Source organism: Talpa occidentalis, unplaced genomic scaffold (assembly GCF_014898055.3).
Source record: "Talpa occidentalis isolate TD23 unplaced genomic scaffold, MPIMG_talOcc4v2.1 talOcc4.5, whole genome shotgun sequence".
Taxonomy (NCBI): domain Eukaryota; kingdom Metazoa; phylum Chordata; class Mammalia; order Eulipotyphla; family Talpidae; genus Talpa; species Talpa occidentalis.
The window spans coordinates 117,021,234-117,048,422 of record NW_023604861.1 but is presented as its reverse complement, the minus strand read 5'-3'; the positions used below and the strand labels follow the sequence as shown (position 1 = coordinate 117,048,422).

The 27,189-nt window shown below is 31.7% G+C and overlaps 1 protein-coding gene across 2 annotated transcripts in view; it reads right to left on the bottom strand.

The window, feature by feature from the left end:
• SOS1 (SOS Ras/Rac guanine nucleotide exchange factor 1) overlaps positions 1 to 27,189 on the bottom strand; it is a 120,776-nt gene that overhangs the window by 17,307 nt on the left and 76,280 nt on the right. For both annotated transcript variants that reach the window (XM_037528187.2, XM_037528188.2), the window contains exons 9-17: positions 18,559 to 18,686; positions 17,131 to 17,786; positions 8,671 to 8,752; positions 7,929 to 8,051; positions 7,538 to 7,641; positions 6,218 to 6,440; positions 4,498 to 4,617; positions 3,492 to 3,654; positions 2,912 to 3,029 (exon numbers count right to left, since the gene is read on the bottom strand). In XM_037528187.2, coding sequence (XP_037384084.1) covers positions 2,912 to 3,029; positions 3,492 to 3,654; positions 4,498 to 4,617; positions 6,218 to 6,440; positions 7,538 to 7,641; positions 7,929 to 8,051; positions 8,671 to 8,752; positions 17,131 to 17,786; positions 18,559 to 18,686 — 1,717 coding nt within the window. The remainder of the gene's footprint in view (positions 1 to 2,911; positions 3,030 to 3,491; positions 3,655 to 4,497; positions 4,618 to 6,217; positions 6,441 to 7,537; positions 7,642 to 7,928; positions 8,052 to 8,670; positions 8,753 to 17,130; positions 17,787 to 18,558; positions 18,687 to 27,189) is intronic.

The window sequence follows — 27,189 nt, the reverse complement described above, 5'->3', positions numbered from 1 at the left end:
AAGTGATAATGAATAGAATTCACTTGTATATTAAAAGATTATCTACCATGAATGAGATTTTATATTAGTGACTAAAAGATTCAGTATTAGTAAATCTATAATTTTAATTTGCTAAACAAGAAAAATCATTTTTCTCTCACTGAGATGGCGAATTAAGAGTATATGGAGTATTACTAACAAAAAACACAAGAAAAAACTATGAAAAGCAACTTTTAACAGAATGAAAAGCATCTAATCAATCAAACAGCAAAATTATACCTATTCCTCCTGAAACTGAAAACAGAGCTGCTTATTTTTAATCATTATTCTTTATACGTTGGGAAATTATGACCAATGCCATAAGGCCTAACACAGATATATAAGACCAGAGGAAGAGGGACACTAACATTATTAGTAGATGTGATTGAATATTTAGAAAATTAAAATTTCTTGGAATTAATGACAACTGATTCTTAAATAATGAAAACCCCTACAAATTGAACAGTTCATTTGGAAAAATAGAGACAAACTGGCAAAGAAAGTACTTATGAAACACTGAAGAACTAACTTTATCATAACATGAAAACACTATAAATAGCTGGGTTTCAGTCTTGGCATAACTGACCTTTTGGACTGGATGATTCTTTGTTGTGAGGCTATCCTGTGCATTGTAGGATGTTAGCAACATCCCTGTTCTCTACCCTCTAGATACCTCTGGTACCTCTCAATTAGAATAACAACAAAAATCTCTAAACAGTGCTAAATTTGGGGGGAAGGCTGCCTTAAGGGGGGTTAGGGAAGGAATTGACCCCAGATGAGAATCACAGATTATAAAGTGCTTATCATAGGAACTAGGACATTAGGTGTAAGAGGCTACTGGGAAACAATATTTATCAAAGAAGATACCATATATAAATGGGGGAAAAAGGAATTGCTAACCAAACTTGGATTAAAAAATATAAACAATTTGTTTAAAATTGTTTAAAATTTAAAAATAATTTTGAATATTTCATATGCTATCTAAAAGAGACTTCAATTTCATTAAAAACTTAAATAATTTTAGGTCAAATCATAGAGAAAGAAATATAATTGAATATTAAATTGACTATGCTGAAAGAACTTTTTTTTTTTTTAATTGAGGCATGTTTTATTTCTTTATTTCTTTATTTGTTTGTTTGTTTTGTTTATACAAGCACTGGGTACAGTCAGAAGTGCGGGAGGGTGAGAGAATTCACCAGAGCCAGAGCAGGGAGCAGAGCAGGCAGAAGGACCGAAGTACACTGCTGAGGGGAGCAGCGGGCGGCAGGAGAGGTCTGCGCGCCATGTGGGACCCTCCTCCGGTGGCCGGGGGAGCAGCCGGGGATTGAACCGGCACCGCAGAGGCCACGGGCAGCTTCGCAACCCAGAGCTCAACCGCTGCGCCACCAGGGAGGCCCTGAAAGAACTTTCTAAGGTTAGAAACAATGGAAATCATAATGGGAAGGAAAAACTGACAGATTATAGAATTTTAAAGTATTTAAAAGAAGAAAAACTAAAAGGCAGATTGGTAAAATATATGTAACAGATGAAAAAGAATATAGACAAGAGAGAAAGCGAAATTTAAATGAAAAAATGTCCACAGTATTTAAAAACATTAAATTCAACTAATAGGTAGTAGTTTTCATCTGTGAAAATGCAGAATTGAAACAAAGTACCCAAAGAGAGAAATTATGGGATGAAATTTGCTTTGTCATATACTTCTGCATAAATAAGTCTTTCAGAAAGCAACTTGGCAATATGTATCAAGAGTTGAAAAAAAGATGACAGTTTTTAACTTACGTAATTACTCTTTTGGCTAGCTATCACAAAAAAAATATTCTCAAACACAGAAAAAGGCATTTATATGAAGATATTAATTACAGCATAATTTAGGAAAGCAAAAAGCTGGAAATTTGCCCAACTACAGGGTAATGGTTAAATAGTCATATAAACTTCATGGAATATTATGCAGCTATTACAAATGAAAATTATGAAGACTAATAAAACATGACTGTATATTTAGGATATGGTAAAAAAATTATTAATGTGTACATGTCATACACTTACAACTATATAAAATGTGTACAGTAAAAATATTAGAAGTAAATGTTAAAGTGGTTGGTTATAAACTTGGACAAAAAAATGTGCAAAAACAGGGTATGTTTAATTGAAAAAACTGAGGATCAACATTATTATGTGCAGTATAACAAAGTTATACAGAAAAGTTATAGATGGATGAGAAAAGTCTAAAAGAAAAGATATCACTACTACAAAGACTAAACACTAGGTGTGTAAGAGAGAGAACAATTTTTCTAAGTATCCCAAGGAAGAATCACCAGAACATACATACAGGCAAAGAAAATGAATCAGTGTGAAAGAGATTCAGGAAATCGAAAAGTAAGTTAGAGGAACCTACAGAGAGGGAGAAGATTCAGATGGCAGATACTTCAATCTTAAAAGGAAGAAAAGAGACTTTCTCTGGTGCAGAAAGAAAAAAGGGAAGGTAAAGAGATTAAAATTCTGATGCGCTAAAAGTATGGGCTCAAAGATACACTTTGATTATTAGCCATGTGAAACTGTTTATATAAGAAACAATTATAAATATGGAGGAGTTGGGCCATGTCTGTTCTGTGAAGAGTCTAGTTTATTAAAATTCAATTAAAAAGATTTCTATGAATGTAAAAGCATAAGTAAACATTATATAATATCTAATCACCAAAAATGGAAAAAAATGGAATGTATATTGGAATTAATCTTAAAAAGTCCTAATAGAGAAAAAATCTAAGAGAATTCAGGTGCTAAATATTTTTAAACACTTTCTGCTTGTATATTATACAGGTATAAACTTAGTCATTTAATGAAATAAATGTCTTTTATCCAGAATCACAATAAAAACTCGAGAGGAAATGCTCACCAAAGAAAGGCACACATGGTGGATTAATAGACCTGAGTTTTGCCAAATATTTCTTATAGTGATCTTCACTTAATTCATGAGCTTCTTCTAAAATTTTCTTTTGGCGACTTGGTATTTGCTAAAAAAAATATTTAGGAAGCATAAGTTTATAAAAGGAATCACAGGTTTTATCAAAAAATGTCAGTCTATGAGTGAAGCCCAATCACAATAGTATCAAACTGATTTTAAGAATGACAATACTGCGTAAAGACACTATCTTCATGGACCTAATAGAAACTTAAAGAATGGGTGTATTTGTAAGAAATCTGTTTTTTTTTTACCATTCCTCAAACAACAATGTGAGCATTTAATTGTACATTATAGTATAAACTGAGTTCTGAAAGCTTTTTCCTTTATTTAGGTTAGGATCTGTGAGCGCATTTTAATAAGGAGGTCTGAAAAGAGTAACCAATTCATTATAAAATTTAGATAATTTCAACTTTTAGAGTACAAAGGCAAAGGGAACACTTATAATTGCTAAAATCCTGATTCTTAGAACAGGGAATAGAAGTTCATTTTAAAAACACATATATAAACCTACCTCGAATGTATGGTCTAGTCTGTAAACAGGTGATGAGTTCATAGCACTGACAACTTCAAGGACACCATTGAAGTTGTTCAGTTCTTGAAAGACTTGCAGAATCTCAATTATTCGACTCACCACAGCTACTCTTTCTTCTAAGTTTTCAGTTTCTACAATACATCTGAGAATCAAAGAGAAAAAAATGAATGAAAAAATTTGGAGTTTTCCCAATATAGCTATGATCTAAGGAATTTAGTAATAAAATAATACAAAGTGAGGGTTAACAGAGATAGAGAATATACATTCAGAATATTAAGTAGATATAGGAAACTGAAGATAAGGCAATACTTTCACAGTTAGGCATGCTGTTCTTCACTGTTTTCCAGACTGATGTAGTTAACACGTCAATCATCTTCCTCCTATATTTGGTATATATTTTATAAATATATATTTATATAATATTATATATATTTTATAAATATATATATTTCCTCCTATATTTCCTATATATTTGGTATATAAGGGCTTTAACATACAGAAATGTAATATATGTGTAAATATATTGCCAATAACCCTATAAAGGTGACAGGTGAGAGTGAAGCTGTGATGGGTTAAGAAAATGGTAAAGCAACAATTAAAGCAAAGTATTGTTAGATTTACATCATTAATGATATGTAATATGCATAATTTCACAAAAAGGAAAGGGAATAGAACTACATGAGAGATCTATTAATTGGAATTAACTGGAATTAACTCTATTTACAGGAATTAAGCTACTATACATTTGAATCTGATTCTAATATGATATATAATATGGTAAACTCTAAAGCAACCACTAAAATATCTCAAAAAATGTAATGAAAATAACTAATTAATGAAATTAAAATGGTACATTAAAAATATTCATTCAATGCTAAAGAAAGGCATACAGGAACAAAAAAGATAGGAGACAGAAATAGAACTGCATTGAAAATTCATATCATAGCTGATTGCTTTGAAATATAAAAGTATCAATGATACTTACTTTTCAAACCACAGAGTGAGATTAGTGGTGTGCCGGATCATTTTCAAAAGATTAGGAGAATTAATTTCTTTGTCTTCTTTTGTCCATACACTTCCAACTAATTCTGATGGCTGGACAGCTCTAAAATCAAGACATAATTTTACATGATTCTTTTCCCTCTACTGTGCTATTTTATTAATAAGATAAATAAAAATTAAACCCTCACATAAATCTTCCCCTTACACCAGAGAAAGGTCTATGAAAAAAGTATTAAAAAATTACAATTGTTATCTTTTTCTATAGATTAAAAAAATATTTTTATGCAAGTACCTGTGTACTTTCATTACCGCTTTATAGTAGCATTTTGCTTTGTGTATATATGGTTGGGATTTCTTCATAATATCTTTCTTGGCACTTATAAAAATAAGATATAGCAAATCAGGTTGACAAAGTAGTTTGAAATAATACTTTTAAAAAGTAGTATCAGTCCAGTACTTTTAAAAAGTAGTATCAGGGTATAGTGATCACTGCAATTCATAAAATGTTTAATTTGCCTCTCAGTGAAGAAGAATAAACCTAATACAAAAGGGTCTTGAGAAATAAGTAAAGTATGTTCTAGCAGCAGTTTTTGGTGAGAGGAGAGATCTGTAAGTTTAGCTCCGTTTTTCACTTATTAAAAATAAATAATTTAGCTTAAAATTCCAAATAGTAACATTTAAAATTTAGAAACACATTTTTTGAGATAGTTAAATAAATGTAGAAAAGCTAAAAAAGAAGGCTATAATTGGCTATCACCTAAGTTTGCAACTACAACAGCAGGGGCTAACAAATATTGAGCCCTTACTTTGCGCTGGGCAATATGTTAAGCACTAAAATAGATACTATTTTAAACCTCACAATAGCTCTAGGAGTGGTCCTCACTTAACAGCCTCCTTAACAGAGGTCCTTGGAAACTGATTTTAAGTGAAAGGATGTATATAGCTTGTTTGTTTTTTAAATTATTTTTTTCTTACATTATTGTTAATTTTTGGATTTGGATGAATTATTCCACTTCTCCCCTTAGATCTAGTCCCCATAATTAGTTCTCCCACCCCCTGTGATACACACCATAGTCCTTGGTGCTCTTCTTTCCCATGTTGCCCCTCCCCCCTCTGCTTCCCTCCTCTGTGTTTCAGCTCTGTGGTCACCTTGTAAGTTTGGTCTTTTTCCTAGCCCTTTGTTTGGTTTCTCTATATTCCACATACAAGTGAAACCATGAAAGGATGTATAGTGAAAGCAGGTCTTCAATAATGTTTCTTTCAACATCGGCTGGTATTATTTCTTATCAACACGTTAATGATATGGCATTTGACAAACTGATGTTATTCAATGACCTGCTGTACTATCATCAGGCCAATTTTAGTCTTGAGGAATATAAGGGGTAGAAAGATAAAACTGACACAAGAAGGTTAAAATTGCCCAAGGTATTGATATGAAGTCAACAATTGTTAAAACCAAGATATGAACATAACTTTACTAAGCAGAAGTGACTGCAGAAAGCGACAGAGTTCTAACTCCAGACAGAGCAAGGGGGATCAAGAGAGTCAAAGGAGAGGAGTCTTCTGCATCAGGTCTTATTATTACACATTTCATGCGTTACTCATTTATGGCTTACAACAATGCCCTAAGGAAGAAACTAGCATTCCATTTAAAAAACAAATTTCTTTGAAAGATGTTTTAGCTTGAATGTCAAATTACATACCGATATAGATCTGATTCAAGTAGAGTAAGTTGTCGAGCAATTTCTATTGGGTGTAAGGTGAGCAGGTCAAAAGTCTCTGTGTGCCCAGGTCTGCTTATATGCCACTCAACTGTGGGAGGTGAACTCTGAAATGTAATATTATGACCTGGTCCATTGTCTCTTGCAATTTTTTTCCTTTGGATTATTTTAGTGATGGATTCAACCCATTTTTTCATTGCTTTACCTAAAATATATTACATTTAAAATAACATTTAAATACTTTTTACAGAATATTTAAAAAATAGCTTAAAATAATAGTGATACTTGAATATATTCCTTCTATAAAAGGTTCAAATGAGCAAAATAAAAAATGGAAGCTCCATCTTATTGTTTCTCTTTTCTCTATTCCAATCTCATTCACTTCACATGCGTAACCATTGTCAGTTGGCATTTATTTTTCCATATTCTTTCTGAATAAAATTAGAATGCCATTTATTTGTAGAGAATTTTCACCTTTATTTTTTTTGAGCTTAAAATATTATTTTACAATCGTCCTCCAAAAAGACGTATTTTACAAAAATGAGTTTTATAAGGATTACAGACATTCACTATTAATCAAATTAACAATGCATTTTATAAACCAGACAGTGCCAGAGAACTAATTCCTTAATTTTAGTGAAAGTTTTTGATGTGGCTTTCTTTTGTACTATGCATGAAAATACTGTTATTTAATCCTTTATTTTCTGATTCTCATTTAGAGTGTACAAAGGAAATAGAAACAATTTTGTCTAGAATATTCTTAAATCTATACAATTATAGGACCTATAACCCTAGAAAGAAAACTCTGGGGTCATCAAGCCTAGCTCCTCATGTTACTGATAAGAAAATTGAAATGATTTTGCCCAAAGTCACATATCTGGTGAGTGGCAGTGTATGAAACAGAATTAGAACTCTTGTTTCTCAGTTCTCAGTTAAATGTGTTCTTTTGCCTCTCCAACATATACATTATTCACCTAATTATGGGCCAGTCAACCTCTACCAGTGGTGTTAAATTGGCACATTAGTTCCTAATTGTCTTTTAGTACACATACTTTTAGATAAGTGTAAAGACAGCATAAGTTGAGACTTTTTCTATTCAATCCCAAAATTATCTGTATATTGATTTACTAAATGAAAAAACATTGGGTCAAAGAGTAATTATCAGGCAGTATATAGGTTAAAACTGATAATAATTTTTGACTTTTTCAAATGATTATAAACAACACTAAGTAGTGATGACATTGACAGTAACCATATTGGTACTTATATTTCATATAAAATAGGCACTTAAAAAAACCATACCTCTTACTGTTCCAATAAATTCTTCCATTCGTTGCAAAAGATGTGCATCTCTTTCAAAATCATAGAAGTGGTGCTCTACCCAGTGCCGGCATACATTTAATACTCTATGGCATTAACAAAGAAGAATAATGGCGTTACATGGGAACTGAACCGTAAATGTTTATCACAATGAATGATATAAATGAAAACAGAGTAACTTACCAAATTAAACAATTTCATAAGTGGTTTAACACTTTCAAAATTCTATTAATTTAAGACATATAACAGTTTCAGATAATTGTTTTTTTAACTTTTTTACTTCCTTTTGCCTGGAAAAGATGCTTATATAATTCAACCCTGAAACAAAATGTCAATAAAGATGCATTTATTCAGTTATTTATTTTATGCTCACCGTAGTTGTACAGGCTGTATATATTCTTTTCTAAACTTTTTTAGCTCTGCACTCAAAGGTTGATCTCCATTCTCTATAGCTATGCGATCAGCTTCTGTTGGCTCAGGTTCTGGGATTTCAAACCTAACAAAACAGAACAGACTAGTGAAATTACTAATTATAAAATTATACAAGTAGAAAACCACAAATCCATTCACTAGTTAGCACAGTTAAGAGACTACTATAAAATATTACTAAGGCCACATACATCAGTGAAAACAAGTTGAGGCTTCTATAATGTAAAAGTTAATGATCTTATTTTTTAAATGAAATTAATACTTGCTAATATAGGTAAAACCAAAAATATAAAAATAATGAATATATGCAAATTCTAAAGCTAAATGTGATTATAAAGTTATGAGGCTGATATTCAATTTTGGTTTATAAATTCCTTGAAATCAGCTAACAGTTTTTAAGGGAAATGCTTGAAAAGCTGATTGCTCTGTTTAGATAGAAAAAACACTTCCCTTGGTTATAGTATTTGTTCACTAACAATATTCCTCAACATTTTGTTTATATAATCAGAGCTAACATTGCTACAAAATAAATGGTAATCTAAGAGAGATTTGATTTCTTTAAAAAGTACTCATGAACTACAATTTAAAGCACATCCAATAGTTCTAAGAAACACAAAAGATCGTAGCTCAATCTCTTAAAAGAAAAAAAAAGGGGGGAGGAATTTAAACATTTTAAATTGACAGACCTTTCTATTATAAGACTCAGTAGTTCTTGAGGTTTACAAAAGGATCTGTATGTTGTAAGAAATGTCCGAACAAAATTGGGATCTAAGAAGAAAAGAAAAAATATCTTATTAAAATCTTGATTCAGAATGATTAAAACTATTATTTACATTTCAAAAGAGATTAGTCAATTTTAAAAGTCCCCCAAAATTTTGACCATATAGAATGCTTTGGATTTTATAATGAACTGTTATCTTTAGGTTTTCTAAGTTAATGGCAAAACCACTGATATGAAAATTTTGTATCAATTTATTTCTTGATCTCTGTATACTCTGACCAGCTGACTTAAACTTATTAATCACAGGAATTTGAAGGAAGACAGATAAAGGCAGGACATGGGAGGAAACTCCCCTGTTATCTGGATCTCAGCAATACCAGCTGGTTTATTTCCCTCTCAAAGAGTAAGGTCAAAGCAATAATCCATTGCTTTTTCTGATATCCAGGTGGGTTTATTTAGAATCAGCTATACAGATTTCTCTACTCATGTTAACAGAGATATTGGATCTTATAATGTCATAAATTAAATACAGATTCTAAACTGGTAGACATCAGTTTGGTTCTAGACACAATTTTTAATTCCTTTTATTTCAAGCAGTCACAATCAGAGTTCATATCAGAAGAGCAGGTGTCTCTAGCCCCTCCACAAGAGGACCTACTTTTCATTCACATTTTCATGAAGTAAAACAGGAGACAGTATGGTGATGTCACCAGGGCTGGCCTACTCCAATATCTCCCTGACAGTTTTCTCCCAGTGGTGGAGAAAGGCTGCTGTCATCAGCACAAGAGACATGGGTTGCCATCTTCTACATGAAAGGGGAAGAGACATCTTCCCACGAAGGAAAGAAAATAATCACTTACCTCTATAACTCAAATTTCATTAAGATCCACATTTAGTTATAAGTCTTTTAAAAGGAGTGGAGAGCTCATTAAAAAGAAAAGCTTTCTTTTCCTTTTTTTGTATTATGAACTGGTAAGTTCTAATTTAATGAGAAACTCACTGAGAATAGCAACTACCTTCATTTTTGTTAGACTACAAACTGTGTCCTTTGTAAGAAGTATGATGGTTTTTATTAATATAGGATTTAGCAAGAATTCATCTTTGAAAATTTTCTATTTAAACTGATTCTAAGAACCACACAGCCTTAAAATATTGAATTTTTCCACAAAAAAGCAAATTTGTGGATTTTTCATAAAATAAAAATATTGGCCTATCTGGTTATCAAGATAATGGACTGCTTTAAATCTCAAAACAACCTTGAATTTAAAATTATAGTTTTAAATTTTTTAAGTTTTTTAAGTTAATGAGAAACTTACATAATAAAAACATACTGATTTTAAATGCCCTTTCCTCCTTTAGTTTTATTATCTTCTGAGGCTAGAGTGGATTACTGATACAAGTAATTTAAATACATATAATCCTTGAGTAATTTCCTATCTGTTGGTATTTTATTGTTTGTCTTCAGTTACAGAGATCCTCAAACGTTAAAGACTAATGTCTCATCCAGAAGAAAAGATTTTAAAACAGAAGCCTGTACAAGATTTTAAAACAGAGATTTATATCGGTTTCATCACAATTCTCCCTTTCAAGAATCTTCTTCCAGTTCTGCAAATCTATTTGTAAGGTGAGGCTACTCAAAACATCATGTGTATTAGGAAGATAAAGCAGTGGCCACCGTAGAAACGTTGAAGTGTCACTGTGAGCCCAGACTGCTAGTGCAGAATGCACCAAGTTATCTATTTGGCTTTGTCCAGCTTTAGAGTCACCCCCACCCTTGTTTTTTACAAGAAAAGTTTATTTCCATCTAAAAGTCTAAAATCAACATCCAGATCCACTTCTCAAATGCCACCTAACTCAGGCTAAAAAGTTGTGGGATATCAAAGGTATTTAAGTTGAAAAATAGAATAAAAGTAAGTTCTAAGCAAATTCAAGTATGTTTTAGATAACTGTGGTTATTTTTAAAGGCAAACTATTTTAAAATGGTCTTTTCATCTTAAAAATCTGGCCATTTCAGCACTTTAGGGCCACATCAATGAAAGGGGAATCACAGCAATTCCTGATGTTGGCTACATAACATTCTTAAAGAGCTTTTACATAATTTATTCTATACCGTTTCTATGAAGTAAGCCTGGTGATGTTTTCTTCTTTCTAAATGCAAGAAGTAACTAAGATACATCAAAGGTCATACTGTACAGTGGCAGAAATGAAACCATAACCTATAATGTATGTTCTTTTTTTATGGTATCATATTACCTCCCTGCATTAATTAACATTGTGAGATCTAAAGAATGAATCTGTATAATCACTACAGAAATTTAAATAAATAATTCAAAATGAAGTTGTAAACTGATCATCTTGATTAATGGTATTAGAAAGTCATTAAAAACTTAACAGTCTAATTGTGATTCTGTAATTCTTGTTAAGCCATCTTCTAGACTTTAGGAAATGGCAGTTATAACTTTCCTGTATTCAGAAAAGCTTCTGAAGTTGGCGATGAAATAAGTACTCCTATCATCACTGTTGTATTAAGTTCTAAAGTGACTCAATCTTAAAGTGTTTTTTAGCTTAATTAGAAACAAGACCCAGCTTGCCAAAAAGAAAAAATGAGCAGAAGCTAAAAATAAACAAAGAAAATTTGGCAACACTTAACTACTTCAAAAAATATCTTAAAGGCTGCATCTATTTTCAGGATTGCATTGATTTAGAATCTTTTAGTCTAAAACACTACAAAAATCACTAGTGAATGATAAGCATAGTGAGAAGACATAACATCTGTATTTGAAATTTCACACACAAATAGCATACATATTCCAGAAGTTGTTTGTATTTTCATTGATTTCCCCATTTCAATCATTATAACATACCATGTCACAATAACTACAGGAAATCTTTATTTTATTGATGATGTAAAGGGCTAAGATAATTTGATATTTTTAAATACCCATCAATAAGGACAGGGCATATAATTTGGTAAGAAAACAAAGTTCTTACTTACATTTATCAGGCAATGATAAAAGCTAAGTTTCATACTGCCTCTGTTGGTTGTGGAGCAGCAGGTATCTACCTATATTATAAAATGATGTTTCAGAGACAGATGGATGGCAAATGCATAAAAATACAAAAGCCAGGTTGGTTTGGTTTTAAAACGTAAGCACAAACAAATATTTGTGGGGTAACTGAAAACAGGCTATTTTGATATTCTCCCTCTCTATTACTTGCTTATGAATTTTAAATTCCTGTCTTTCTCAAACATAATCCCTAACAGATTTCAGTATAAATAACAATAAAAACTTTCTCGTGATTTTTTTTCTTCCTCACAGGTAACATTCTCTTCTACTTGACTCTCGAATATCTGTCCTTAGATTTGTAACATATTCAGTAGCTGCTCTGCTAAACCTCTATACAAATACTTGCAATTTATACCAGTAAGTCCCTGGGTCTAGGCGCAGGATATATCAAATATGATTGGTAGTCACTATTTTATACTGTTCTTCTAGCTACCTGTCTCTTTCATTCTAAAACTATTCTTTGGTAATATTTTTTGTACAATTCTTTGAAATCTTAGGAATTCAAAATATACTTTACATTCAGAATATAGCATACTAGATGTGAGGTGATAAATTTAATCCTCTTTATCTTTATGTGCTTATTTTAATTGACATTTGACATTTGGCAAGGTCAAAATTTTGAAATTTATGAAATATTATAGTTATTTAGTTAAAGAATACCCTTCCCCCAATCACCAACGTGAAACACTGTTAATCAGGATGTCTGTTCATGTGATAATGCTCCTTTAATACAGCCATTTAAAAAGCTACAAGAAACAATAAGCTCCTCAACAAGGATTTATAAACAATCACTCTTGAATTCCTTAAGAAAGGAAACAGACGCTATGCTGACGCACAAACACTTAAAAAGAAATCAGAGTTTAAAAATAGACCAGCACTGCCCTATAGATCAAAAATTGTTCAAAAGATTTTTTTAAAGTTAAAACACCCACGCTGAACTTGTATAGGTCACAAACTCAGAAGAAATCAAATATAGGCTTTTGAAGATTTTCTATATGAAGATGTAAAATAACAGTAAATCAAGAAAAATAACACTGGTTTATGTTTTTTTGATACCATTTTCTAAATATAAAAGAGATGTTCACCATGCCTGGAAAATACTTCTCCCTCCCCATACTTGATATATGAAAAGCTTTTATTTCCATATAATGTCAGTTTTGAATTATTTTACCCACCTCAACGTCACCTCATTTTTCTAAAATAGACTAACAGACCAGACATAAATCATCATTTTTTTTTTACCCATGTTGTTTCAAGTCTCAATAATTTGTTTTATTGTATGTCCTATAACTTGAACAGAAGTAAAATTTCTACTCATCTCTTTTTTTGTGTTTCCTTACCTTAAGTAAGGACAGTGTCTTCAAATGCATCCCTAATTCAGAATGATCTGCTCTAATCTCCCCAGCATTTGGGATGAATTCTAAATTTTGATGTAGTTAGCAAGTAACTATTTTTCCGTAAACACTGGACCTGAGAGAACAGCTTTAAAATTGATTCCACATCAACTCCCTGTTGCAGTCTTTTAAGCAAGTCACCCATTTTCTAATTCACCTTATTTTATTTCCCCCAGTTTTCCTTTACAGAGCAAACACCTCTCAAAAGATTAGTGACTAGTTTTTGTTAAAAAGTAAAACGATGACCAACAGCTAACTAAATACTAAATCTAAGCATTAGTTTATTTATAGTTAGAACTTATTACCTATTTCCAAAAGAAAAAATTACTGATTATATCTTCATAGTAGATCTACATTTGCCCAGAAATGAATAAACCATTTATATTATTAATTCAAATCAATATTTTCATTAGTTAGTACACAGAATTAAAATTATATCCCAATAATGAAAAAAAAAATCATACGAGTCAGTGTAACATGGTAGAAAGTATATTCTATTTAGAGTCAAGAACCCTAATTTCAAGTCCTCATTCTACAATAAACGGACAATTTCTGGCAAATCACATAGCTTTCGGGGGCCTTGGATTTTTGTCTGCACAGTTACAGATTGCTTATCTTGTGTAACACTAGAGACCTAATGTCACAAATTATTGCTAAAATACTTGAGAGGTCAAATTGTGCAAAGCCACTCTGAACTCTAAATTAAGTAAGGTTAAACCAGTTTTCTCTTTCTTAGGACAATGTATGGCCAAGTTATAATCTAAAAATGGTCTGTAATAGTGCTTATTAGTTACTAAATTTTCTCATGTGTTAAAAGCCAGTCTTTTATTATTCTTCTCCACAATATAATAAAAATGTGCAAGTTAAATATTAGCTTTTGTTTCAGTGGAAGCCACAACATACATTGCATGTTCTCTAATAAAAAAAACTACTAACCAACTGAAATACCCCCCCAAAGTAGATCAATATTCTCAAAACAAATGGTAACTTGACTTAATATCATTGTAGTGAGGACTCAGAGCTCATTAGAGCTGAAATACACCTTAAAAAATAACTGCTTTCATGTTTTACAAGTTTGTAGATGGTCTATTAAAAACACATTTTATATAGGCAGTAATATAGAATGTATTACTGTCACAGGGTAATAGACCTCACAGAAGAGTCAAAATAAGCTAATAATTAATACTAATTTGTGTGTACTATAAACCACAACACAAGAAAACTGCTTGTGGATTCCAGTTATACTACTAACATATTTATGACATATGCTAAAATACTCAACTTCAAAAGAAGATAGAACTTTGCCACAATACTTCTAAAACTAATGCTGGCATTTTATCCCTCAAGAAATTAATGAAAAGAATTTTATAAAACATTTAATTTTTTAAAAATTAAAACAACCTTATAGATTAAAATTTGTAAAACCCAGAAACTTGTGTTTCATATTAACTAGAAGTAAAACCATTTAAAATATTACTCTACTCAAAAGCTAAACTTTAATGTGAATGAGAGCAACCATCAAAAGCAACAAACAAACACCATTACAAAGTACTGAGTCTACAGACCTGTTTAGAATGGAGAGACTGCCAAGACCATAGAAACATTATTAGCGATGCTATTTCAAGTTTTAAAGTGTCCTCATTCAAAAAATAAACAAAAGGTACAATTCTCATAGAAGTATTTAATTGTAGTTCTATAACTACTTATTAATAATCACAAGTTAGGTCTGTGAAATATAGCAAGTAGTTTAAAAAAAAGTTTTATCAACAATCAAGTTTTACAGAAACAATGGAATTTGGAAATATTTTCCAACTCAAATACCACTGATGTGTGACAGTAAACATTAGTAAGTCTTCTTTAGCCCTTACCACTCTACATGAAAAAAACAGTAAAACTTCTGTTTTACCCAGATAAAAATCTAAGGATTAAGGTTACTCTAAACAACCTAAGGACTCAAAGATATAATTTAAAGTAAGGTGATAAAGATTAGCATTTACACGAAAAACTTTTGTGAATTTTTTAAGATACCTAAAAATCACAGTAATATGGCAAGAAGAGCAATTTGACCTCCATATCCTTAAAAATAACAGAAGAAGTAACAAATGAGTATTTTGCAACCACAAATTTTGGATATAAACAGTTTTGTATTTGTAGGCTAGAGTTTAATGTGTATATAAAACTGATAAGATCAACTAAGTAGGTAGGTAATAATAATCATTGAAAAATATACCTTTCCAAAGAAGTTTTATATGTAAAAGAGATGACAGTAATATCTTTTTTTCATATAAAATCCTAAGCAGTTCTTTAAATTTCCTGTGCTTTATTTTTCTGATTTTGGGGTCAGTTAAATGAGTACCTTGACTAAAAAAGTTTCTAGGTGAAAAATCAATAATAAAATTGAAATTCAGACCAGTCCTCTTTTCCTATACTCAGCATGTTTCAGCTACTGCCTGCTATTACCGAATGGTATGTGCTTAGAGAACTCACTGCTTTTAAAAATTAACCTGTGGAAAACACTAGCAAAAGAACCACTGATTAGAGGCCAAATAAAAACTAAAAAAACAAACAAGCAAAAAACACCCTGGCTTATTTGTCTTGAAGATATCTATAGATAATGAAACAAAACATTTTTAAAGTAGTTTGATATCATTGATAAAAATATTCTATTTAAATTTACTTTTTTGCAGGATGGCTCTGATTGTTTCCAAGTCATATAAATAGTTCTGAATGCATATTTAATAAATCAAACAGATTAACATTATTGAATGCAATTCATTTTTTATTAACTTTGATTAATTTTTAAAAGTTTAAAGTGGTACCAGAATGCTTTCCAGAGAGAATGAGACTTTTTAGGAGTTAAGAGGAAAAATTTCCGTAGGAACACAAATCTAGAAATAAGCAAGAAGTATGGAGAAGCAGGTTAACTTTCACATTCAACTATTTGTTAAAAGCCTTTTTTAAGAGTTTACATTAGATTTTATGTCTTTGTAATAAAAACATTCTTTGAAAATAAGTTTACATTTATATTTACAAAGAGCTTTTAGTACTTACTTTATTATTCCCAAGAATATTCTAGGGTAGTGTCTGTGATGTTGATTTTGGAGATGAAAATTAAAATTCTTAGTCCTGAAGGAACTGTGATAAAGTGAGGGTTTAAATTCAAATTCAGTGCTCTTTCCTCTACATCATAACTCTAATACTATTTTATAATTATCAAACATCGATGTAGGGAAGTTGAAAGTATAAAAATTTTAGATTATCACTTGTAGCTTTATTAGAAGAAATAAAGTTACTTTAAAAAATGAGTTATATGTATTCCTTACCTCTCAAACCATTATATGTGATTCAGCCTATTGCATTTTTCCTAGGTGGTTTGGCTATTTTTGTCTCTAAAAATTGCCATGTTAACGGGAAATTATTTTCTTCTATCAGTTGTAAAAAAGCAAAAAAAAAAGTGAAAACAAGTGACCTCCAGGATTGCTACATTAATAAGCTTTAGGAATGAATATTAAGAAAAAGCAAAGTTTTGTATATTTGTATTATCAGCATAATTTTGGTGATGGATGTATATTAAAAATTTTTTACTGATTTTTATCATCTCGGTAATGAAAAGTATGGAAATGGTAAAGTGGTAAAAAGGCTTTTAAGCTACAATGATGATGTCTTACTACTACTTTTAATCTTGTTTCTGCCCCTGGGTAAACTTAGCTAAGTGACTTCATTTTTAAATTCATAATTCTGATTGTAAAGTGAAAAAGGAAGAATATATGTATATATGGTAGAAAAAGTAAAAATTTCAAAGAAATATAAAGCGGCAGTATTTTATTTAAAGGAAAATGAACTCTGATAACAGAGAGGTCTTTTGTTAGTTTGCTTTCTATTTTAGGCATAATGACCTGTATGGCAAAGAAAATCAGTATGAAGCAGAAAAATAAAAGCGACCGGCAACTTCGTATTTCTTACCTGCATACATATGATATGTGAGCCTCTCTATAAGTTTAATAACAGTTCCTGCTTTGATAACTGGAATTCCAGCTTTGGGCTGCATGTTTTCTTCAAATATTATATTCTCTTCAGAGTCAGGCTCTGCAAATCTATAAACATCAGCACTAGGGAGTCTCATCTGCTCCTCCTTCTCTTCCTGCAGCATTGTCACATCAAGCATCCTTTCCAGTGTACTCCGGTACTGTAAAGATATCAATGCTGCCATCCAGTTGTTTTTCTCTTCAGCTGACTTGGCAGAAAATATAACACTATTTTCATCCTTTAAAATTATTTCAAAAGCATGCTTGTACTCACTGGTGTCATCTTTGTCATTAATTTGTACCTTTCTCATAAAAAATTTCTCTTTAAGACGATATTCTGCATTGCTAGCACCAGGAAGTCTTGGCTGCCCATGATTTGATTTACAGCAAATCATTAAGCCATCAAAGAGAAATATGTGTCTCTCATGTTTGGCTCCCACACGTGTAAGAGTTCCTTCCATTATAAACTCATTGCAACACTGTCCAATGTCTTTTCCCTCCCAACCATCAATATTCTTCTGAATCTCGTTCATTTTCTTGATTGCTAGTTGTTTTCCCTTCATTTGCTGACTATAAAACCGACATGCAGATTCACTGGGATAAAAGAAAAACATTATTAGTAAACAGATTGACAGAAAATCTAGAATTTATATCAATAGAATGTAAAAGTACATTTTGAAAGTTGCACTGAGACAAATCACTAATTCTCCAAATATATTAGTGTTACAAAATTATACAATCTGTGAAACTAAAGCAACACAGTAGAGACATTTTTTTAGTGCTCTAAAAGAACAATCATTATAGACAATATTCTACCTTAAAAATTCAGCTACAGAATGATTATTTCTACCCTGGCTATTAAATACTTAGAATGACAAATATTAAAAAGTAGCTCAATATAGTAGAAAAAGATAATTTAAGAGATTTAAAAAGACCCAAAGCTAAAAAAAAAAAAAAACAAAACATGCACATATTATAATTAGGAAACTGGAAGCAATGTTATCTGAATTAATGCCTCAAGTTATATAATCCCTAAAATAAAGGCCACTACTACTTTTACTTTGACAGAACAATGATGCTGACATAAATCTACCCAATACATTTTGCTCTATCTCTTCTTGAGCTTACCAGTTGACTCTCAGGAGGTCTTGTCTGGGAGTATGCAAGGAAAATGCACAAATATGAAAGGTTTTTCAAACAATAACAAATTCTCTTGGCTTTGATGTCACTTCCTCTGAAAGACCAAGCTTGTCACTAAAACTATTTTCTTCATTGTTTACTTGAGGAGGGAAATGGGATCTCTGAATTTATACCATGATATTCAGGGTGAAAAAGGAGGATTATTTTAAAAAGTGAAAATATTCACCTCAGTCTTCGTTTTGCAAGGCTTTTAGAACATATTTTTTCCATACCACTCTGAACATTAAGTAAAGCTGTTATTGCTTGTTTCAGACATTCCTTGTCTTCTTGATCTTCACTCTTTTCTTCTAACTGCTGCAAAGCCAAAATGACAAATCTGAATCAATGGAACAGTTTTGGATGGAAAAAAAAAAAAAAAGTCCATTTTTAAAGGATAAAAGATAATATTAATTCCACTCTTTATACCACAATAAAAAAATTTAACTTGTCATGAATTTTTTTTTAAAGATTTATTTATTTTATATAAGAACTGGGGTGTAGGCCAGAGGTATGGGTGGAGGGGTGAGAGGATTCAGAGGGGAGCAGAACAGGCAGATCTACTGAAATACACTGCTGAGGGGAGCAGCGGGCGAGACAGGCGAGGTCTGCGCCATGTGAGGACAGCTCCTGGCCAGGGAGTGAACTCGTGTTGCTGATAGCACTGAGACTTTTAATCCCTGCACCACAAGGAAGGCCCATGAATTATTCTTTATAAATCTTTTTCTTCTTTGTATATTGCTGTCTACATCAACATGTAGCCAAGTTTTCCACATTAAACTCCTAACTCAAATACTCCCTTAAAGGCTAAGTGCAACAAAGACAATGACACTCAAATAATTTATTCTTTTATGCTAGGAAGCACAACTAAAAGGTTAAGTGTAGAAGATGAAATTTTAATTAAATGAGATTTAGAGATTATCTATAAATTCCTAGTATTCAAACTGTATTAAGTCAGGAAATAAATTTCATAACCAGTTCCTTCCTCCCCCCTCAAAAAAGTTATTTCTTGAGTTAAAATATTTCATATATAATGTAGATAAATCTCATATACAAAGAATTCATTATGTTAATGGTATTAACAAAATTTGATCATCTTTTACTTTACCAGCCTAAACCCTCATATTCTCCCAAGATAAGCAAGTAGATGATTATTGCTATAGTGTATATATTACACAGAACAGACAGTATATTCTTCCATAATTGCAATTTAAATAAAATAGTATCTTTATTATATTAGACAAAGGTCGAAATTATAAAAAATAAAATCTTAAAATATAAATTGGAACATGAATTATAGTTACTAGAAAATAAAAGCAAAATTTTCAGTTTTTTGGGTAAGGCACAAATTTTACTTGGATAATTAAGTGATATTTTGCATACTTTTAGAAACTACTTAGAATATTAATAGTAACTGATTGAAAAAGAAAACTCAAAAAGAAAGATCGATAGGGGAAGCCAGTTAAGTCCCAATCAGAAGTATTTAACAAATATTTAATAAACCATTCATTATTTGTGATCAATAAAAATGATAGTGAAAAGCCAAATGTGGTTCCTGCTGTTAGAGCTCAGAGTATAAGATAAGAGGAAAAAAAATGGATGATAGATTATAGGATGGAAGGAAATACAGGGCACTCTAGAAATAGATAGCAAGAGTCTCTGACATAATGAAGGGAGAGAGGATGCCAGGGAAGTCTTCCAGAAGTAAAAACTGTATGATTCAGTGACGCTGGGACCTGACTGAGAATAACTGAGAGTCTAGTGGTTGTGAAGAGATGATGAGTCAAGATTTATAGAAGTAAATAACAACCAATTCAAGTCTGTAAGATCTACTAGAATCTTGGACATTAACCTGGGAGCCATTAAAGGCTTTAAGCTAGTGACTAACACGATTAAATCTTTGCATTTTAGAAAGACAGCTTATCACCTTGTCAAGAGCATGTGGCGGGTGAGGAGGGAGACAGGAAAGACTAAACAGAGATTTGTGATAATTCACATGACTATGGCCTTCGCAGAATATTGAAAGAAGTGAAAAGATCAATTCATGTACTTGTAACTTGGTACATGTGATATGGAGAATGAGAGGAAGAGTTGAGGACTCCCAAGTTTCTATTTTGAGTAACAGGATGAACAGTGAGACCACTCACTAAGCAAATGAGCATCGAAAGAGTAATCTGCTGAGAAAGATACAGAGTTTTGAAAAAAGTGAATTTTAGGGGCTTATAGAATCATCAAGCAGAGTTGTTCAATAGATAATTGGATATAAACACCTATATTTCTTTTTATTCCCCTTTCATTAAATTTCCTTAACCTTTAATTAGACCAGCATGAGTTCCTGATTTTTTCATCCTGCTAAAATCAACTTTAGTGCAACCAGTTGTTAATATACAGTAAAAGGGGCTAGCAGGGGGGAGGGTGTGTCACTGTTTTAGCTAGATCAACTACATGAGCAAAATATGGGTTTGGGGTTGGTGGCGGGAGAAGGTGTGCTGAGGTTTAGGATATGCTACCTCTAAAATTGACATCTTGAATATTTTACATTTGCAGGAGTTTGACAGGCTGGGGTAGGAGGTGGCGAGCTGGTGCTTCTATTTTCTCAAGCACCACCAGTTTAAAATATTCAATATACAGAGGTTCCTGTGCCATGTAAAATTTACATTAAGTAAATCTGTATGCTTTTCTTTTGTTAATCTGTATTTTATAAGTTACTTTTCAGACCCAGTCAAAGACTGTAAGAAGGTTGAAGAGAAAATGGTTTCTATAGGTGCTTGGGAGCTGAAATGTTAAAAAAAAAAAACAAAAAAACAATTTAATGAAGAACACTGGCATGTAAATTATATCTCAATAGAACATTTTTTAAAGTAATAATTTAGTACTTTTAGCAGATGCTAAAGATGTGCCCTTTAGTTTTCTGTATACCTATCAAAGTAGAATATCTTCATTCTCAAAATGGGTTAATAGTTTCAGCAATCACAAAGGATGAGTTCAATTTCTGAAATGTGCAATAACCAAAGAAATCATAAAACAAGATTTTAGAAAATTAGGAATTAGGAGATTTTTAGAATGAATAAATGGCAGTCTTTAAATATAGCAATACATTATTCAGAATTCAAATGTTAATTTTAATATTAGTTCATCCAAGAGAAGGGGAAACACACACAAAAATTGATTTTTCAGTTTAAGTTTATTATTTCAAAAAATTTTATAGCGGTTAAATTTATAGTTAGATATGTTATTTGGGGTTTCTCAATCAAAATGGGCGCTTACTTTTTTTATTATAAAACTTTGCATAATACTTAATACTAGTTCTCTTGCCTACTTGAGGAATCTGAATTGCAGACTTTCACTGTTTGCCTTCCTACAGCTGCTGACATCACAGCTATAACTCTGAAGAAGAGTTACAAAAATGTAAGAACTTACAGTAATAGTAAAATTTTTATAACCCTCCTGCAGAAAATAATTGTATAATCTAGACAAATATAAAATTTACTATAGGCACTAGAAAACATCTAAAAGAAAGCAAACAGTAAAATTACTCTTGAGAAACTTCAACTACAGTGTATACTTGTGAGATTAGAGTTTTTCTTCTCTACAGGCTTTCCCTAACCTCCCATGGCAATAGTGGGGAAGAATAAGAGGAAGAGAGTAGCTTTACAGGTTACAGATGAAAATGAATAGAGTTTAAGAGAAGATAAGGAAGAAATATGGAAATGAATCAACTGCAGATGAGACCCAAAAATATAATAAACTCTACCCAAATAACCTGGTTGACTAATATACGACAAAAGCAGAGACTAAATAGGAAAGTTAGAGCTACAATGGATGAGTTCTGCTGCTTTTTAAAAATTAAGTTTATTCCCCATTGTACACAGCTCAGAAAGTTGAAGCCTGTGTAGCATTAGGTACCAGAGCATAGAGTCTGAGGTTGGCAGAGAGGCTGGACATTAAAGGGGACCTCCAGGTGTCAGGGAAGCAGAGGTTTGTGTCTACACATCTGAGCCCAAATACTTGTCTGACTGCCAAATCATACATGTGTAGGGGAAACCAGAGAGTCTGACTAAAAAACCCCAAAAGATTGAAGTCCTAAAAAGTCAACAAAATATCAGCTGCTCTGCAACACAGAAGAGACAAATTTCCAGTTCAGTTCAATCCTTAATACAACAGAATCGAGTTGTTAAACCAAACCAAACCAAACCAAACAAAAAAACAGAAACAGGAAAATGTGACTTGCATTCAGAGAAAAAGTCAGTTAATATAAACTAGATTCCAAGTGGACCCAAATGTTGGATTTAGATGAGTATTCCAAGTGACTTTTATGATTATGTTCAAGGAATTAAAGGAAAACATTATCCTTTTTTTTTATGTTTATATTCTTTATTGCTAAATGACCAACTAAGCCATCTATTTCTGATAAGCACTTCACAAATTTACACTCAGCACTGGGCATAAAATATAGCAAAATTGATAACTTTCATCACCAAGGTTATACACTGAAGGGGGTGCATAAAGACTAAATGACAACAGGGTAAGGTCTGGAAAACATGATCTTATTAAATAGACAGGGAGTCTCTGGAACTATTAAAAAAAAAAAGATGTAAATTGTAGAGTAATATAAAAATGAAGAGCTCGATTTATATATCAATTACCATTAGAAGAACCAAAAACGAAGTATTTAACAAAAGTGAAGTCTCAGAGATCTGTGGACAACAAAAATTAGCTCAACAGACATGTAATTGGAATTCTAGAATGAGAAAATGAGAAAAAATGGCAGAAAATACAATAATAATAAAGTAAGAGGAAGTTAAAATCTGAAGAGTGGAGCTGAGTCTGAAAGCAACCCTAAAAATATTATAACTAATTTATGAAAATACAATACTTTTATAAACCATCTTTCTCTTCTCATCAGAAAGAAAATTAATAAAACAGTAAAAGTCACTCACAACAGTTAAGTTGATTTAAAAGTAAAAGTTGGATTTAGCAGACTAGCAATAGTAATAGTACAATTAATACTAATTGCTAATAGTAATTAGCAATAGTACAGTTATTTGTAATAACTATTATTTGTAATAGTTCCTGAAGTAGACTGCCTTGTGTTTAATTTTAGGCAATCAATATTTATAGTCAGATATGATACCATTTAGCGCAGAGCTTTGAACTCATAATTTCTTGGATAAGAATTTCTAAATTTAGAAAGCTAGTTAGGGGAATGGAAGCTAGACAGAACTCTACTGGGCTTCTATTTATGATACTCAGACAGAAGCTGTTTTCTAAATTTCTTCTTATTGCTGGTATTAAAACATGAGTTCATGGACAGTATAAAAAAATGTTCTAAAGCATAATGCAATTAGCCAGATATGAAATGAAAACAATGTAGGGAAAAAATTGTCTACTATAGAAGTTTGTTTGATACTGTCCAGCTCCCAGATTGTAAAAGCAGCAAACCAAAGCCCCATTAATAACTGCATATAAGACACTTGTAGTAGATGTTTGCAAAGCATATTTCTTTAGAGTTTTAAGATATTCACTGCTCTTTTATAATAATTTAACATGAACTACCATACTTTTTATTCCATTGGTTCTTAATCTTACAAAATAATACATAGTTATAATGTATTAAAATCAAAACTGGGCATGTTTCTTCTCAATTATTTTGCTGATCTTATACTTTTTGTTACCAATGAAACCTAAGAAAGGTATAGAGATAGAGTCTAATTTTCTATTTTTTCAAGAGAAAGTATACATGCTAATCTCAAGTCCAATACATTTAGTGTTATTCAGATGATTATCAGTTTTATATTTCTGAGTTTTTAACCAGCTTATGATCTATCAATTTAAAAAACATTGCTGCAGTTTTCAGCTTTTCACTAGATTTTGTGGGACTAAAATTAAATTTTAAAATCTAAGATCAAAATGAAGTGATCATTTAATTGGCCTAATACAAAAATATATATAGACTTAAGAAAGTCACTATACAGAAGAGAATCAGAAAAACATAAATGAACTGAATTTTTATAGTATCCAAGACATTATAATAGTTTGAACTGTGTTTTCCCCAAAAGATATGTTAAAGTCCCAACCCCTGATACTATGAATGTGACCTTTCTTGAATACTGTGTTTTTGAAGATATAATCAAGCTGAGATGCGGTCACATTGGATTAAGGTGGGGCTTAAATTCAGTAACTTCTTCATAAGAGAAAGGAGAGAATGATTTAGATGCAGAGACACAGAGAACAATGCAAATATATGAAGAAAGTGATTGAAACTGGAGGAAAATACCGAACCGATAGTATCTTTCAGCCAAGAACGTGAAGTATTGCTGGACTCCATCAGGAGCTAAGAAAAGGGAGGAAAGATTCTTTCCTAAAGACTTTAGAGATTGTTAAAGCCCTGTTGACACCCTTTTTGATTTTAGTTTTCAGAACTGCACAAGAATAAATATCTACTGTTTTATTATTTTATTAAATCTTTTTAAAAATTATTTTTATTTATTAAGGCAATGTTGGTTTACATTGTTGCTTGTATTTTTGGGAATATCAGATCTTTCCACTCCCTTCAAGTGTTATTACCTTGGTTCACCACCTTACTCCACTGTATTCCCGCCCCAGTTTCTGTTGTTTTAAGCCACTCCTTCCGTGGTGCTTTGTTTTCGTATTCCCAGAAGACTAATACACTAATGTACATGTAACAATATATATTTGAACCTCATTTTTGGTGTCTCAAAAATTAATTTTCATTTAATTAAATTTCATGCAAAATAGATTTCTCCAACACTGGTTATAACTATTAAAATTATTCACAAGTCACCTAAGTATTTCTTCCTGGAATGTTAACAAATAGTTAGAATTAGGAGAAACTTTAACTTAGTTTTCCTGACTCTTTAAACCAAACACTGGGGTACTTTACTGGGTGAGAAGCCCTGCCCTCCTTTATCTAAGAACCTGATTTTTTTTTTTTTTAATCAAAGGAAACTAACTTTTCCCTTGGTTATATATGCCCAGAATACAGAAAAGAGAACTGGTGATTCTCTAGGGAATTGATTAGTTCAAAGTGATTCTGGATGATTTTTTCCAAATATTTATCTGAGTATATTTAATGAGATAAAATCGTATGTGTAAGGAAAAAGGGCTTACATTTTGTTTACCTTCACGTTACACTATTCTGCTAACCTTCAAAATACTGGTCAACATGTTTATATGGTCCCAAGAATACATGGAAAACAGAAAATAACATTGTTGGAACAATGTGGATCTCAAAAGGATACAAAGGATGTTTCTTTACTGCATAAAAATGGATTTTAATTTGAAAAAATTAATCAAAGCTTACAAAGACTAGACTGTTAACTTTAACTTGCTGGGGGAAAATAGTATTCTTTTCCCAGTAGCATTAAAGTCTTATACTATTAATAAGTGAACAGTATTTTCTGAATTTGTAAAGTTTATGATATTTTAAGCTTCTAAAATAAATATAATCATACACACTTTACAGTTAAATTTTTTTAAAGTATAACACATTAGGCATTCTAAAGGACATGTCTTATTTTTACCAATCATTTTCTAACAAGCATTTATTCAGTGTTTAAGTTCAAAGATACATATGGCCCAATTAAATTCTTCATGGGACAGTCTAAAAGGTAGGAAACAAATGGGACAAGTTTCTATAAGAGAGCAAGAGAGTTCAATAAAAGGAAGGGAAACTTGACAGAGGAACTAATATTTGAATAGGAAGTAGGAATTTCTCAGATGAAAGGGGAGGAATTCCAGATAAATGAAAAGGACATATAAATGAATGGGATCCTGAACAGATTTGACTTATCAGGGGTTGCTAGGAAATGTTTTAGGGCTAAAGTAAATGTGGGTTAAGATTAATTACTGAGAGATGAGGCTAGAGACTAAAGAATTGTTCTTTGACAGGGAAACAACAGAACTTTTCAAATTGGAGTCCCATGAAGTAAAAAGATCATAAAGGAAGCTACTACAGTGGTCTAGATGAGATGTGCTACAGGCTTGATTAAAACAGTGTTCGTGGAATAGAAAGAACAGGCTGGATTCCAGAATAATTTCTGGAGTCAAATGATGAGGATCTGCTAATAAGGGAGAGAGAAGAATCAAAGATGATATTCTGGTGAAGGAACCTTAGCATTTAAGCAAAAATAGAAAATAGCAAAAAGCCCACAATTAAGCAGCTGGGTAAGAGAGAAATGGTGATGGAGGAAAGGAATAAAATGTTAGCGTAAGATATCTGCAGGGCAAGAAAAAAAAAACAGTAGTAACAACACTCATTTGTATTAAAAAAAAAAAGTACTTTTACATATATTACATTGGTTGATAAAACAGCCCAGTAACATAAGCATTTCTCAGATAAGGAAACCAGGGTTCAAAAGGCAGTGTCTTGTCCCTGGCCACACAACTAGTAGGTTCCTGTGCTAGAATCAGATAAGAAAAATCAGAGTCATGTGTAGTCTAGTGAGCTTTCAAAAGCCATTCCATATAATAGATAAATTACAGCTTGTTCGCAACTGTCATTGATATATTAGGGTTTAGTTTACTACCTCCCACTGTCTCAATTTTATGTAATCATTGCTGAATCTAGAATCACCAAATTCCACATTGGCACCTAGAATAACAGCAATATACAAATGAAAAAAATTGGTAACTAGTAGGAATCATGTAGTTTGAAAAAATTAGGTCTTTTTGAATAACCAAAATAATTTTGACCAAAAAAGGGGAAGAGATTGAGCTAACCCACATGGTGCAGACCTCTCCTGTCTTGCCCGCTGCTCCCCTCAGCAGTGTTATTTTGTCAGTCTGCCTGTTCTGTTCC